A 17,213-nucleotide genomic window follows, 5' to 3' on the forward strand; every position below is an offset into this window, starting at 1 on the left:
AATCGCAAACAATTAAAGAAATTACTTAGGCGACATAATTATTTTTATGACTGTGACAAGTAGGTAAATTTATTGCTTGATGCATCATCAACATTTATATTAAAATGGACCTTATTGTTAAAAAATAATGGATAAATTATTTGATTTATTATACTTCAAATATTTTAATATTTTACAATTATAATATTAATTCACCTTAAATGTCTAAGCTTAAAAAAAGAACTTTACAAGATTAATAACACATAGCTATAGAAAATATTTTATTTGTGAAATATTATGTATAAATTTCTTTACCATGTTTTACAGCAAAAGTATAAAAATTATAAAATGATTTAATATATTTTAATCAATACCTATTAATAAGTATTAATTGTAGTAATAAAATATAATATATTCCAAAAAAAAATTTAAGTTTAAATCTTGAAAATAAATTTATTATGCTTCAAAAAAAGTTAATTTACATGAAGGGTGAAAAAACGATGGACTATAATAAAGAAAAAAGGACAAATTCTTGTTTGTGTTGTAGGTATGAAAAGATTTTTGATTTACATGGCTACAGTGGAACTTGAATGCACCTTATATATACTACCACCCCCTACACATGCAAAGCATCTCTCCCTCGTACTAGTAAAAAGATCCCGTTCCAAAGCCATTTGCAGCTAGCCATCCAAACTAGTTCACCAAACGATGGCTTCTAAACCAGGAATTCTCACCGATTGGCCATGGAAGCCTCTTGGAAGCTTTAAGGTAAGATGGTTTCCTTCCTTCACTTTTTTATTATTCTAAACCAGGGATTCTCCCATGCGCTTATACATTGTGTTGTTGGATGGATATATTTACAGTACATAATCCTGGCTCCTTGGATTACGGGGAGCATATACTCAGTTATAGTTAAGGATGCAAAGCAGTGGGATGTTTTCAACCTTGCAATACTCCCACTCATGTTATGGAGAATATTGCACAGCCAGCTTTGGATTAGCCTTTCTCGTTATCGAACTGCCAAAGGCACCAACAGAATTGTGGACAAGGGTATTGAATTTGACCAAGTTGACAGGGAAAGGAACTGGTAATTGATATTCCCAAGTAACAAATAAAACTAAATTTTTGTTTTCGAAAATAGATTAATTTTTAAAGTGGGTATACTTGTTTGGATTGGGGATGAACCATGAACATTGCAGGGATGATCAAATATTGTTCAATGCAATCCTTTTTTACTTGGGCAACAAATACTTTCCAGGAGGTTCACACATACCCATATGGAGAACGGATGGTGTGATTATAACCATGCTGCTCCATGTCGGTCCAGTAGAGTTCCTTTACTACTGGTTTCATAGAGCTCTACACCATCATTATCTTTACTCTCGCTACCATTCTCATCATCATTCCTCCATTGTCACTGAGCCTATTACTTGTAAGCAGCTTTGTTGTGCTCCATCCACTTGTTAATTAATATTTTCCAAAACTACTTCTCAAACTTAATCTTCAAAATGATAGTGAAAAGCATAAATAGTAATGGTTTGTCTGTAGCTAGAGGTGTGCATGGGCCGGGTCGGGCCAGGTTTGAGCTGGGCCCAGACAAAATTTTAGGCCTATTTTCTAGGCCCGAGCCCAAAATATGGGCCTAAAAATTTGTCCAAACCCGACCGGACATAAAATTGTTAAGCCAGAGCCCGGCCCGGCCCATATTAATTTTTTTAGCTTATTTCATTAAATAAAAAAATAAAAAATATAATAAATCAAATACATTTAAAACAAATATTAAAACAAGAAACAAATAAAAAATGATACTAAAACAATTCTTAAAACAATACACAAATTGAAAATATAATAAAAAGTGATTATATTAAAATTGAAAATAAAATGTAAATATGATTAAAAATAAAAATATATATATTTAGTATATAATTCAGGCCGGGCCGGGCCAAAAAAGTTTACCCGAGTCCGACCCATTTTCTAAACGGGCCTCATTTTTTTACCCAAACTCATATTTCGAGCCTATATTTTGACCCAAACCCTCCCATTTTTCAGGCAGGCCTGCGGGCCAGACCAGGTAGCCCGGCCCATCACACCTCTATCTGTAGTGCTGTGTTGCTATTTTTGGTTTCAGTACTGCTGGACACCCTCATATTGGCACCATATCAACCTTTTTTATGTTCTAAGATGAGTTCAAGTGTTGTATAAATATATAATATCAATATAGTAATTTGGTGGGGTGGAGGCAATTATATTTAGTAATAATTAGCATTCGATTATATATAATATAGTTTTTGTTAAGAGAAAGAAATAATTAAGAATGATAAGTGTGCGTTTTGCAGCTGTGACACATCCATTTGCAGAACACATAGTATACTTTGCACTATTTTCATTACCAGTGTCGACAGTTGTGTTTTTTGGAACTGGATCCATCATCGCCATTGCTGGTTACATCACTTACATCGACTTGATGAACAACATGGGACATTGCAACTTTGAGCTCATCCCCAACTGGGTCTTCTCCATTTTCCCTCCTCTCAAGTACATAATGTATACTCCATCGTATGTTCTCTCTCTCTCTTCTCATAATCAATTTCATTATCTACTATTTAACTCTTTTGGGATCATGAAAATTACAAGCACGTGACACGACGAGTAAATTGTTTCTTCTTAAGGAGATGCATTATCAAAAAAATGCATTATCTACTATTTTGCCCCTAGTTTATCAACTTGTATTTAGTTTGTGTCATTTTTTTTTATCTAGTTGGTATCTAAATTTACATTCTTTTATACAATATAATACCTTTGCATGAACATCATTAATTTGTGTTGATGTGGCACTTATAGCCAATTCGGTGGTGACATATAACAGCCTCTTAGAATATTATGTGTCAAACATAAATAAAACATAAAAATATATAAATTAATAAAAAAATTTAACATCAAGAATGGAGAATGAACCTGAAATCATTCTTGATGTTGAAAACATTTTATACTTTTTTTATTAATAAATTAATAAATGTTGTTCAAATTCATTCTGAAAAATATCTTTTATTTTTTTATTAATTTATATCATTTTAAAGATTTTTTATTTATGTTTGATACGTAATATTTTAAGAAGTTGTCATCTGTCACCATCAGATTGACTATTAATGTTACATCAATACAAATTAACAATGTTAGTCTGGAGGTACCAATTTTAATTATTTTTAATCTTTGTATTTTTTGAATTTTAGATTTTTAGTCCTCACTTAACAGTACCCTGCTAAATTCATCAAGTTATATTCTATTATTTTTAAAACCTTGTGTGACAAAATATATTACCACATATGTAATGTCATATCACCTTATTATTTTCATATAATACTCACATAAAAGCCACATCATTTTAGTTAATGGATTTACTGACTACCATTTGAGCCATGACTAAAAGTTTAAAATCGAAAAATATAGATACTAAAAATGATCAAATTGAATAATATAGATTAAATCTACAACTTGCACATAGTACAAGATTAATAACACAATTTCACCTAATAGGTGTAATTTAGATTTTATAATTAATACAATATATTGTATTTTTTATATTTTATATTTTATATTTTATATATTTTATATTATACAATAATTTATTTACTTTTTAATTTTATTTCGGTATATCATATCTTTTCTTTTTTTTTATTAACTTATGTTCCTATTTTTCCAAATCTTTCGTATAATTTTAAGTTAAAAATGATTATCACAATTAACTTCTACTGTTAACCAAAAACATTAATTTCCACTATTATGGTTTTTACAAAGTTTGAATGATTTTTTTTAATACTTAAAACACCTTTTAAAAATTGCAAAAAAATCCATTTAACATTGAATTTAATTTAAAATATTTTAAAGAAAAAAATTTATCATAAACATGAAAGCTAAAAAATATATATAACATACATATAAATTTATTAAAATCATTTTTTACAAAAGATTTTAAGTTTGGTTGATTTTAAGTTGACTTCTCATGAATATGATTTTATTCTCTCTTTTAATGACGAATTAAGATTCAAATTATTACAACACAAACGAATTAAGTCCAACTTTCCCAACTATACCAAGACCTTACGAGAAATTATTGTATAAAACAATTACATAACATCAACATACCACTTTCATTTAAAAAAAATGCCACCTTAATTAAATCATGCTACATATCCACATTTATATAGAAAGTCTATTATTTATTACACTATCATATGTGATAATTAAATAACACATGAAGTAACTGGTTCATGCAAACCTTTTTCTTAAATTGATAACTTATTTTAAAGCAAAACATATATAATATAACATTTCTTAAATGTATACATATGATTTGACATACATAAAAATAATATTAAAATTTTGAGCAGGTTTCACTCGTTGCACCACACACAGTTCAGGACCAACTATTCATTGTTTATGCCAATCTATGATTACATCTATGGTACAATGGACAAATCTTCGGATACCTTATATGAAATTTCACTCCAAAGAAAAGAGGAAACTCCCAACGTGGTGCATCTAATGCACCTAACCACACCTGAGTCAATCTATCATCTCCGCGTTGGATTTCCCTACTTGGCCTCTAAACCATACTCATCAGCTTGGTACTTGTGGTTGCTCTGGCCTGTTACATTGTGGTTCATGATGCTTACCAGGATTTATCGTCGCACTTTTGTTGTTGAAAGGAACCGATTCCATCAACTTAGATTACAGACATGGGCCATACCAAATTTCAGAGAACAGGTAAGGAAGCTTTATTAGTGCAGCTGTGAGTTGGTGCAACCAAATACTGAAAATGAATATATGCATACATGCATAGTCTTAGTAGTTAACAGTGTTGCAATTAATTTTCAGTACCACTTGAAATGGCAAAAGGAATCCATCAATAACATGATTGAGGAAGCCGTATTAGAGGCTGAGGAAAAAGGTGCTAGTGTGTTGAGTCTAGGCCTCATGAATCAGGCAAGTTTGTGCCCTTCTTCCCACAAATCAATCACCATGCTTGCGGATAAATTACATTAAAAATATTTTTTTAAAGAAAAGGTAAAAATAATTTTTAACAGAAAATACGAAGTATGATGGTAAAATGAACACTATGTAGGGTAAAGAGCTAAACAGATATGGTGAGGTGTATGTGAAGAAACATCCCCAGCTTAAAGTGAAATTAGTGGATGGGAGCAGCTTGGCAGTCGCAGTTCTTCTAAATAGCATACCAAAGGGAACAACCCAAGTACTTCTTAGAGGCAACTTAACTAAAGTTGCTTTTGCAGTCGCCTTTTCCCTCTGCCAAAAGGGTATTCAGGTACCATCCCATCCCATTGCTTACTCATTAACTAGATAGCCACATAAATAAGCAGTGCCTAGCTTGCCAAATTCTCAACTGTCTAAATTTTTCTAAGGAAATTTGAAGCTCTAACTCCATAATGCATTGTTTTCGTAATCATTTTCCTCTTTTATGATATCATAATCTTTAATTTTAATTCATTTTAGGTCACTGTATTGCGTGAGGATGAATATGAGAAGCTTGATAAATCACTAGGCACCAAGTCTGGGGGTAAATTGGTTATCTCAAAGAGTTATAGCTCTTGCAAGGTAATTAAGTCTCATGCCTCAAACCTAGGCCTTTCTAGATAAAAATAGTTGAAATGGCTAGCAAGTGATGATGAATTATTGATATGTTGCAGGTATGGTTAGTGGGAGATGACTTGACCGAAAAAGAGCAAAGAAAGGCAAATAAAGGAACACTATTTATTCCCTTTTCGCAATTTCCACTGAAAAATTTGCGCAAAGACTGCTTGTTAAAAATGGCCAACCATGCTGCTATTATGTTTTTGTTAAAATGCATGGTACTATGATGATTCTGTAATTTAGTTTGGTTGAGAATGAACTTTGATGTTGATGTTTTGATGGGTTGGTTGAGCTGATAAGTCAGCTTATCCATGTGTACAAGCAATGTTTTTAAAGTTACTAGGCTACTTAGTGGTATTAGGTAGTAATAACTGATGTAGTTGGCTATAAATGTATTGTTTTTCTTATTGAAAAATTAAGCATATCAGTTGTAAGGCAGATTGCTTCCTTGCTGCACGATTTGTGAGCAAGTACATTGTTTTTGTTTCTTCCTCCTTTGTTCTCTGTTTTGTTCTTTTTCTAAGAGCTGTTGCCATTGTTCTTTCTTTTTCTTTTTTCTGCCTGTTAACCGAGAGCTTATGCTCTTGATGCTTTGTGTTTCTGCTTGCTGTTTGAAGAGCTTATGCTCTTAGTGTTTCATTGTTTGGTTGTTGCTGCCAGTGTTCCAACAAATGGTATCAGAGCCTAAGTCTTAAGGGACCATTGATTTTGCTTCCCCTGCTCAACATCGGACCTCCAAACAAGCTTCAATAAGCTGAAGGAGGAGTTTCAAGGAAAGGTGTGAGCTTTCCAAATGTGCAAGCTTAGCAAGATGTCAAAGCTGCAAGCTTAGCAAAGTGCGAGCTGATGAAGACACCTGTGGAAGACAATATGCAAAGATGTGAGTCTGTCAAAGGTGTGAGTTCAGCAACATGTGGAAGCTCAATGTGTGTTGTATTGTTGCAAGCCAAAATGGCAGAATGAAGGCAAGCAACTATACTCAGGAACTGTTTGTGCAAGAAGAAACAAGTTGTCAACCAAGGCTGTGAAGGAGGAGAAGACTCCATTTGGTGAACAAATCTTTGGCACAAAAGACTGGGATAGTCAAGTGTGTAAGTCAGATTTGTTGTTTGTGAATGAGGCCAAGGTTGAAAATGAATTGGTCAGCTTGAATCAAAGCATCTAAGAGCTGCCAAGTTCAAAAAAACTTGATGAATGACTGGTATTGCAGCATGGAGTCCAAGGAGGAGTGTTAAAAATGGCCAACCATGCTGCTATTATGTTTTTGTTAAAATGCATGGTACTATGATGATTCTGTAATTTAGTTTGGTTGAGAATGAACTTTGATGTTGATGTTTTGATGGGTTGGTTGAGCTGATAAGTCAGCTTATCCATGTGTACAAGCAATGTTTTTAAAGTTACTAGGCTACTTAGTGGTATTAGGTAGTAATAACTGATGTAGTTGGCTATAAATGTATTGTTTTTCTTATTGAAAAATTAAGCATATCAGTTGTAAGGCAGATTGCTTCCTTGCTGCACGATTTGTGAGCAAGTACATTGTTTTTGTTTCTTCCTCCTTTGTTCTCTGTTTTGTTCTTTTTCTAAGAGCTGTTGCCATTGTTCTTTCTTTTTCTTTTTTCTGCCTGTTAACCGAGAGCTTATGCTCTTGATGCTTTGTGTTTCTGCTTGCTGTTTGAAGAGCTTATGCTCTTAGTGTTTCATTGTTTGGTTGTTGCTGCCAGTGTTCCAACACTGCTTCTATCACACAACACCAGCAATGCAGACTCCGAAGGCCCTTGAGAATGTGGATTCTTGCGAGGTTGGCCTTGAAACTTATTCCATATGTCCCGTTATCTCTAAAATTAATTAAAAGTTTCAAAAGCTTTTGTTCTACTTTGTTAAAATATATGTACTAAAGAGTAACAACATGAATGCATGTAGCAGAATTGGTTGCCAAGGAGAGTGATGAGCGTATGGCGCATAGCTGGGATATTGCATGCTCTGGAAGGATGGGAGGAGCATGAATGTGGTTACACCATCTCTAACATTGACAAAGTTTGGGAAGCATGCCTCAAGCACGGATTTCAGCCTTTGACGGTCCCAACTCAATCAAAATCCTAGAACACATTTGGCAATTTATGGTCCCAACTCAATCAAAATCGTAGAACACATTTGGCAATTTATCTATCTACTTGGTGCTATATTTTCTATGTATAAGCAATTTACCTATATACTATTATCCTTATCTTGGACTCATCATGCGAGTCTCTAGCAAATTATATGTTCCTCTACAATGCCTCCATAATTCGTATTAGGAGATCTCAGAGTTAAAACTCTTTATATATATCATCTATGAATTTCAAATTAACTACTAAATGAAATATCTAAATACCCTTTAAATATTTAAAATTAATAAAATTATATTATCTAATTTTAGTTAAACTTAAATTAATTAATATTTTAAAATAGAAATTGACTTCAACCGTTAATAAATTTAATTATAAAATTTTATTTAAATTATTTAAATTTAAATTAATAATTTTTATCTATTTAAATATGTCATAAAATAAAATAATTCAATCTAATTAAAATATAATTTGTTAACTTACCATTAAAACATTAAGTTTTAAAGTTTTAAAGTTTTAAATTTTTTTATAAATTTTGTTGCAAGAAAGTTTTCTAACATAATTTATGGATAAAGTTATTCTAAATTAATGTATGAAAGAATAATTGTATAATTTTAAAATTTTATAAAAGTTATTAATATAAATTGTTAAAGATATGTGACCCAAATTCTTGTTAAAATAAATTACAAGTGGCAAGATAGGGGGATCTACAAGGGCAATGGTCAGTAAATAAAATACAGGCTGCACAAGTGAAATCCGTGTAGAAGTATACTACATCTATTTGATGTTGATTAGAATAAGGTGTTTTAACCTTCCTGCATTACTTCTATTTGACTTTGATTAGAATATGGTTTTACAAACCTATAAATAGACGTAGTCGTCTCTCCTCTTGTATCATTCGAATTTGATATAGTAAATTTTCTTCTCTCTATTCGTGGTTTTTTCCCGAAAAGGTTTCCACACAAAATTTGTGTGTTTTATTTTTCATTCTTTTCTTTGAGATACATTGCCATTATTGACATTCTATTATCACATAAATGATAAGATTTTTTTTCTTAGATGTAAATTAGTGAACACAATTCAGTTTACTTACAATTTTTGCACTAAAAAAACAATTCCTAATCGGTGTGCTTTATAGTTTATATCTTTTAACCTAAACAAGTCGTTAGACATATATGCATAAAAGGCTTTTTCTGTAACACCCTGAAATTTTCAATTTCGAATTTCATGTTGAATCGAGATAAATTCAATTAATTTTTTTTAATATTTTATTGTAATGATTCGATTTTCAACGGTGCCAAAAAATTCAGTTTAGGACCAAGTTTATTGAATAGAATTAGTAGATAATTAAATTAGAATAATTATGTGTCAAATACGAATCAGAAAGGTCAAATGAGTGAATGTAATTAAACTGAATTGGTTAATAAAACTAGTATAAGGACTAAATTGATTAATGACTAAAGTGAAAGGAAAGAGATTTTTAAATTCATAAGTTCCTTCAATGGATATTGTCGAAACCATTTTTTTTGAAAACGGGAATCGACTTTGTTTGAAAATGAAAATTAAACGGGAGTCGCCACCGATCTTTATTAGGTGTGATCAGATCACCTTTGTTTTAATAAAATGTCTTAGTTTACTAAAACGGTGTTTTTGGTCTATGAAACTCTAGAGAACGGGTTCAGGAGTCGGTTACGTGTGAGGAAGGATTAACACCCTCGTCACGCCCAAAATTGGTACCGAATTGATTAGTTAGTGTCTTAATGTCGAAAATTAAAAATCGGGAACGGATTTAAGATAAGATCCTTTTTTATCAATATCAATTTTTAAAAAACGCTTGAATTAGCTCAAAGCGATTGCCAAAGATTTTCTCATCTCAAGATATCGGAGTTTCACATCCCGTAAGTTAGGACGCGATACCATGAACTCCCGAGCGCAAGTTTATCTTTAATTTTAATTGAAATTTCATGTGTTTTGGAACTCAGAAAGATATTTGGCCATTTAGGTTAAACAAGAAAATCGAAACCCTGTAAGTTAGGGCACGATTCCTCGAATTTCCTAAAATGCGAAATATTGCCTTATTTAGAAAATTTTCTTTTTGAAATATAGCGAGTATGATATTTAACAACGTACATTTATTTTGTTTGAAATAAAATAAAGCGATCTAAGTTAGATAAATGTGTTGGGGTTTAATTTATGAGGCGATGATATGAAATAAAATATTGTAATGAGTGTGGACAATAATACATGAATTCAATATTACGCAAGCGAATGACAATAATATGAACAAGAATAAACAATAAAGAACACACAATGGCAATAACCTCACAACATACATCATTTAAATGCTAGTATTAATAATTAAAGACAAATGAATTAAATAATGCAATTTAAAAATAAATAGTTGAAAGCAAACTAAAATAAAACAATTGCAAAATAAACTTTAAAATTATAATGAATGAATTTAAAACAAATATTGTAACAAAAAAAGAAAGAAAGTAAAAATCAACAATATACAAAACGATTCTTTTTTTTTTTAAAGAAAGAATGAAATATATATATGGAGAATTTTAAAATAGATAATATGTATATATTAAAATAGTTTGAAATAAATAACGTATAAAATATCTAAATAAATAATATGTAAAAGAAGTTTGAAATAAATAATATATAAACTAATCCCAAAATGAATAATATATAAAACCTTAACGTAAGAAGATATATATAAATAATCTCAAAATAAATAAGGTGTAATATCTTGAAATAAATAATACATTTAGAATTCAAAATGAGTAATAGTTTTAAGTATATATAATATGTAAAAAATGATTTAAAATAAATAATATATAAACTTAAAATGAATAATAATAGTCTTTTTTTTAAATGGAACAATAAATAAAATAATCAATAAATAGACTAAGGATTAGGCTGAAATAGAATTAAAATTTAAGGTAAAAATTGTAAATAATGAAAAGAAGGCTATCGAGGACCGAAATGAATCACGCTGAAACGACGAGGGACTAGCTAGGAAATATTCTCAGCCTTTATGCGCATCATTTCAACAGGGACTCAAATGTAATTAGAAGAAAATTATGTGGCCAGATTTATAAGAAATAAATAAAGTGAATAAAGGGACCAAATTGTGACGCGCACAAAGGCGGAAGGACCTCGCGCATAAATATCCCAAAAATGGGAAACACACGGATCCTGGTGCTAATGCAGGTCGGGTCGGATTGGCCTGTTCTTGAGCAAAACGACATCGTTTTAGGGCTTCAGAAGACTACCCTAAATGACGTCGTATTGGGGTGCATATAAATACAAAAAGTAAACCCAAAAATCTCATTTTAGCCACTTCTTTTTTAAAAAAAGATTCAAAACTCTCTCAACTCTCTTCTCTTTTCCCTTCAGCCCCTTGCCCAGACAAACTTTGGTCGTCGGCCACTGTGGCGGCTATCGGTCATTGGCGACGGTGCCATAATCCACGGTGGCCGAAAAAATCAAAAGTCCCTTTTTAATCCCCTTTTCGAAAAGAACCCAAATCTGGGGTTTAAAACCCCAATATCTAACCGATGTCTGGCCGTGGGAAAAGAAACAGAAAGGTTTTGCCCCTTTTCTGATGAGGTATCCGACAGTGGCTAGATACGGAGTAAAAGGTAGATTTCCACCCATTTTTATTTGTTCTTTTGTTTTATTTAAAATAACTCAAATTAAAAAAGAGGAAAAGTAAAATAAAAACGAAAAATATAAAAAATAACCTTCTTTTTGACTTTAAGTTTCTGTTTTCTATTGATATTGTGTCTGAAAAATTTATAACGAAATTGGTTTGGCTTTTATAGCCAAATTACAAGACTTCTAGTTTTTAATTTTTTGTCGTTTTGCTATTGTTTATTCTATTTGGTTCTTCTGCTTGACTTCTTGCGTGTTGTTTTTTCTTGCAGGTAACAGTGGTGTCAGACGCGTAGAGGTGGCTGACGTGCGGTGCTGGTGGCGCGCGTGAGGGGGCTGACATGGGAGGAGCGGCTAGGGTTTCTTCGTTTCTTTTTTCTACTGAAAATGTTTTGGGTTAATAGGGCTATTAGGCTTTAGGTTATTTGGGCCTTTATAATTTGGGCTGACAATTTGTAATGGACTTTGATATAATTTTTTATTTTGGGTTTTATTTTCAAAATTAGGCCAGGTCAAAATTGGCCTATTACAGCTGCCCCTCTTTGCTCGTTGTCGTGTAACGAGAATGGAGCAAAGACTTCAAAAGGGCCAATTTTGCCTAGTCTTGTTGAAACTTGACTTCTGGTGCTTCTTTTTTTCAAGTAACCTGATTCCATCCCACTGCATCTTCAAAGGTATAGGAGTTAGTGTTTCGATCCACTCCACTAAAACTTTAGGGAGATTAGACTCGTGGCTTCAATCTTCTTCACTGCAACTTCAGGAAGATAAGGTTTGCTATTTTTAGTCTGCTCCACTGCAACTTTAGGGAGATAAGACTTGTAACTTCGACCTGCCCTACTACAACTTCAGGGGGATAAGGTCCGTGCCTTCAATCTGCTCCACTGCAACTTCAGGGAGATAAGATTAATGGCTTTAATCTGTTCCACTGCAACTTCAAGGAGATAATATTTGCCATGATAGATTTGATCCGAGCTACTGCAATTTCAGAGGTATAGGACTTGTAACTCGTAGTTTTAATCTGTTTCCACTACAACTTTAAGGAAATAAGATTCGTTAACTTCAGTCTGCTCCACTACAACTTTAGGGAGATAAGACTTGTAACTTAAACCTGCTCCACTGCAACTTTAGAGAGATAAGGTTCGTGGCGTTAATTTGCTCCACTGCAACTTCAGGGAGATAAGATTAATGGCTTTAATCTACTCCACTGCAACTTCAGAGAGATAAGATTCACAATGATAGATTTGATCTGACCTACTGCAACTTCAGAGGCATAGGACTTGTAACCTGTAGCTTTAATCTGTTCCACTGCAACTTCAAGGAAATAAGATTCGCTAACTTCAATCTGCTCCACTGCAACTTCAGGGAAATAAGACTAGCAACTTCAACCTGCTCCATTGCAACTTCAAGGAGATAAGATTGGTGGCTTCGATCTGCTCCACTGCAACTTCAGGGAGATAAAATTCGTCATGGTAGATTTGATCTGACCTGCTGCAACTTCAGAAGTATAGGATTTATAGCTTTAATCTGCTCTACTGCAACTTCAGAGAGATAAGATTCGCTATCTTCAGTCTGATCCACTGCAACTTCAGGAAGATAAGACTTGTAACTTCAACCTGCTCCACTACAACTTCAGGGAGATAAGGTTAGTGGCTTCGATCTGCTCCACTGCAACTTCAGGGAGATAAGATTCGCCATGGTAGATTTGATTCGACCTGCTGCAACTTCAGAGGTATAGGATTTATAGCTTTAATCTGCTCTACTGCAACTTCAGAGAGATAAGATTCGCTATCTTCAGTTTTCTCCACTGCAACTTCAGGAAGATAAGACTTGTAACTTCAACCTGCTCCACTACAACTTCAAGGAGATAAGGTTAGTGGCTTCGATCTGCTCCACTGCAACTTTAGAGAGATAAGATTCGCCATGGTAGATTTGATCCAACCTCCTGCAACTTCAGAGGTATAGGATTTATAACTTCAATGATCTGTTACACTATTTTGGGGAACATGACCTGTAGAGTCCATTCCATGGATCTCTATTTATGCTGAATGGTTAGGATGTCATGATCAGAATGAATCAAATGCTCCTAACTAGATGTGTATGAATGATGTTTGTATGAATGGAAAAAATGTCATTTTTTAATTCTTAATTTGATATTACTCATTGTTCATCAAGGTTTTATCACTGACGTATTGTTCTGTCGTTTTCTTTGACTGGTATCTTTGGCAGAAAACCCGAAGAAACAATCACATTCTGTTCAGCAAGCTTGCCCCGCTGTAATTTCAGAGTCACTTCCACTGTACCTTCTGGGACATAAAGTTTGTACCTCCTACTGCAACTTCAGGGGAATAACATTTGGTTTCTTCCATCCACCCTGCTACAACTCAAGGGTATAGGATTTGTATCATCTTCAATCAATTTGATCTGTTACACCATTCCCTGGGTGTAATGACATGTCTGATATTTGCATGAAAGCAGGGTATCATTTTTCTTTTCCAGAGAATGATCCCCTTTTACACTTGGGTTGACATTGCTCGTTATTTGTCGAGGTTGTATCATCGACAAAATGTCTTGTCTTTTTGTTCAACCAATAAAAAAGTCCAAAGAGATAATCATCTTTCTCCAATATTTTCAACCCTTAGGCTTGGTATGTTCTAAACAATAGTCCTGTTTCAGGTTCTTGTATCATTTAAAAGCTTCCAAAGTAATATGCAAAACTTCTTTTATGAAAGTGTTATTAGTCCACTAATCGTTATTTCAATACAAAATGTTTGAAAAAGATCATAACAATGGACCGGAAGGAAATTAATTAGGAGCATAGCTCGAAGTAAGTAAGTTAATCAAGGATAGTAAATGCAATTAAAAAGGAAATTTATTGGGACGTATCAAAGATAGCCAATTCAAAATGGGTAAAATGGAAAGCTAGGTGCCCTAGATATTACAGCTTGAGCTTCTTTGTACCAACTTCTTGAGAACCATTTTAAGCTCGACATGTGTTTAAAAGATCTAAAGTACTTTGTCGATACCCCAAGATGTAGCACACCTCATCTTTTTTTAATTCAGGCATAGCAAGACTACTGCATGCCCTACTTTTTATCAAAATTTGAATTGCCCTTTACGAGTTTTCAACTTAAAATCCCTTTGGTCTCAATGCGCCCTTTGCGGGTTTTCGCATTGGCCTCTCATTTTTTTAAACGAAGTATTTCGTGATTTGAACTCATAGGATTAGGCAAGTCCTTGTTATCCCTTTTTGGTCGATAATTAATGCTTTTCCAAATAAGGCCTTCTTTACCATACAAGGTCCTTCCCAATTGGCATCCACTTTCTTTTGAAGTCCATTTATATGGGAAGGATCTTCTTTGATATCAGGTTCCCATCATGGATTTCTCTAGGGCGAACCTTTTTGGTAAGCTCGTGTTATTCATTTTTTTTGGGGGTACACCATGGAGGCTAGTTTTTACCTCTTCTCTTTGGTCTAATTTAACTGTTCATATCGGGATTGAATCCCTTTTATTTCATCCGGCTTCAGCCCAGCTAAAATCCAGAGAGAGAGAATCCCGACTCCAATGGGCAAAACTACTTCCATTTCAATGAGAAAGGTGTTGCCCTGGTGGAAGTCTTTTCTCGATGTTCAATGGATGACAACCTTTACGAGTCAATCATTTTCTCCACGATCTCCTTTTGTGTTTTTTTGATTGTTGACTTTGCGACATTGGCAAATGAACTGCCCGTTTAGTGAAGTGATCGACGACCACAAAGATGAATCGATACCCGCTAGAAGCTTTTGGCGAAATCAGCCCACTGACGTCCATACCCCACATGGAAAACGTCTATAAAGAAGTCATAACATAAAAAGATGAAGGAGACACATGAATCCTATCTCCATAAATTTGGCACTCATGGCATTTCTTGATATAACTGATGCAATCCCTTCCATAGTGGACCAACAGTATCCAAATCTCATAGTTTGCCTAGCCATTGTAAAAGCCATTAGCATGTGTTCTTCAGACACCCTTTTGGACCTTTCTTAAGATTTTCCTAGCCTTAACAGCATCCACCATCTTAGTAGCCTAGGCATATCTTAATATGATCATGCGAAAACATCTTGGAATTCTTGGGATGACGTCTCGCTTTGTCTTCGTGATGATACATGCTCCGATTTTCACCTCTTTATCTTCTTCTAGGCTCACAATTTCCACTGACTCTTTGTAAAGTAGGATCTGTTTTCGTCTTGTTCTACCATACTTAATAAATCAGGAGATACGTTACAATCTTTGTCATCTTCAAAGTCCTGAGATCTCTCTAGACACATATCTCGCTCAAAAGGAGATTCTGGGTTAGTTGCAGTGTCGCTCATGTCGTTGATATCTGGGTACCTATTGTAGGTACGAAAGAATATTCCAAAAAATAAATGAATCTAAGAATAGTTATTTTATGGTATGTCCATGAATGAAGAATAAAAGAGTTGTATAAGCCCAAATTGCCCGGGCCCAAAAACAACCCATCAGCTAACCCTTACCCAAACCCTAATTACATCAAAACCCAATTAACCTTAGCCCAAACATAAGAGGCCCAAGTTCTTGACCCAAATTCTGACTTAGGGTTTCAGTTTCTGAAACCCTAACCTACTCAACGCCGCAACGTTCCATCGCCCATACCAGCCTTTACTTCACCTGATCCACCTGCTTCACCGTCTCTGCCACGCCACTGTTGCCACCATCTACAAGTTGCATCTGCAAGAATTAAAAGAAAAGGACAACAAGCACAAAAAAAATAGGAGCATTTTAAAAAAAAAGGCTATAAAAATCCAATAGGAACTTTGTAACGGGGATCGATTTTATTTCATGAATAAAACAAGATATTTGGCCATACCAAGCAATGGATTTCAGGTATCAAAAACATCAAAAGCAGTGAATATCAGAATACAAGAATCAGAATCGAAGAAATAAGAGGTGACGCTCCGAATTTTGAATTTTAGATTTCTTTTTTCTTTTTCTTTCATTTTCTTATACATACGAATATATATACGTTTATCTATAAACACATATTTAATAAATATATATTAAAAAATAATAGTAAAAGAAAAGAAAAAATTTACCTTTCCGGCCACCGTACACGGTGGCCGGTGCCGACGACAGACGGCGGTCCGACGGTCGACCGGTGACCAGCCCATGGCCGGATTTCCTCCCCTTCTCCTTCTTCTCTCCTTTTTTTTTTCTTTTCACCGTTCAGATGAATTTTTTTAAAAAAAATTGTCTTTTATAAGGACCAAAACGGTGCGTTTTGTTCCCCCCCCATTTAACCTGAAACGGCGCCGTTTTGGCCTTGGGCTGGGTCGACCCAACCAGCTCCAATTAGGATCCGCATGTTTTTATAGCGGAAGGGCTAATTGCGCTTTTGGCCCTTCCGCATTTTTGTTATTTTACAATCAAATTTTCCGTTATTTTAATTTGGCCCAAATTACGTTGTGTTTTGCAATTTAGTCCCCTTACATACACTGCGTTTTGACAAAAGGGGTAATTTCTGTTTTGGTCCTTCTAGGTTACGCACGTATTGCATTTTGATCCTTCTTCTTTATTTCTTTTTTTAAAATCGCCCCAAAACTTCGTTTTTTGTTTCAAATTTAGTCCTTTTTTTAGTTTAAGTTTATTTTCATATTATCCTTGCTGTTTTATTTTTATTTCTAATATTATTTATATTATTCTCATGATTATCATTTTTATTATTGTTATTTTTATTCCTTTTATTATTTATTATTAATATATTAAGACTATAGCTACTATTACTATTTCTAATATATTTATTACGTACATATTTTTT

General features: G+C 33.6%; 1 protein-coding gene across 3 annotated transcripts; it reads left to right on the forward strand.

Moving 5' to 3' along the window:
• Positions 1–585: 585 nt before the first annotated feature.
• LOC107962105 (very-long-chain aldehyde decarbonylase CER1) lies at positions 586–7,883 on the forward strand. Of its 3 annotated transcripts, XM_041116010.1 has the most exons (11): positions 586–747; positions 843–1,066; positions 1,179–1,411; positions 2,316–2,535; positions 4,368–4,743; positions 4,855–4,962; positions 5,102–5,302; positions 5,491–5,592; positions 5,685–5,793; positions 7,350–7,426; positions 7,552–7,883. In XM_041116010.1, exons 1-11 carry the CDS (start codon positions 688–690, stop codon positions 7,726–7,728), a joined length of 1,887 nt encoding a protein of 628 aa, XP_040971944.1. In that variant the 5' UTR covers positions 586–687; the 3' UTR covers positions 7,729–7,883. The 3 variants fall into 3 exon arrangements, with proteins under 3 accessions (XP_040971944.1, XP_040971942.1, XP_040971943.1); XM_041116008.1 differs by lacking the exons at positions 7,350–7,426; positions 7,552–7,883 and adding an exon at positions 6,289–7,145 and having other exon boundaries at positions 5,685–5,846; XM_041116009.1 differs by lacking the exons at positions 7,350–7,426; positions 7,552–7,883 and adding an exon at positions 6,908–7,145 and having other exon boundaries at positions 5,685–5,846.
• Positions 7,884–17,213: the final 9,330 nt, after the last annotated feature.

The sequence above is a fragment of the Gossypium hirsutum genome, chromosome A06 (assembly GCF_007990345.1).
Source record: "Gossypium hirsutum isolate 1008001.06 chromosome A06, Gossypium_hirsutum_v2.1, whole genome shotgun sequence".
Taxonomy (NCBI): domain Eukaryota; kingdom Viridiplantae; phylum Streptophyta; class Magnoliopsida; order Malvales; family Malvaceae; genus Gossypium; species Gossypium hirsutum.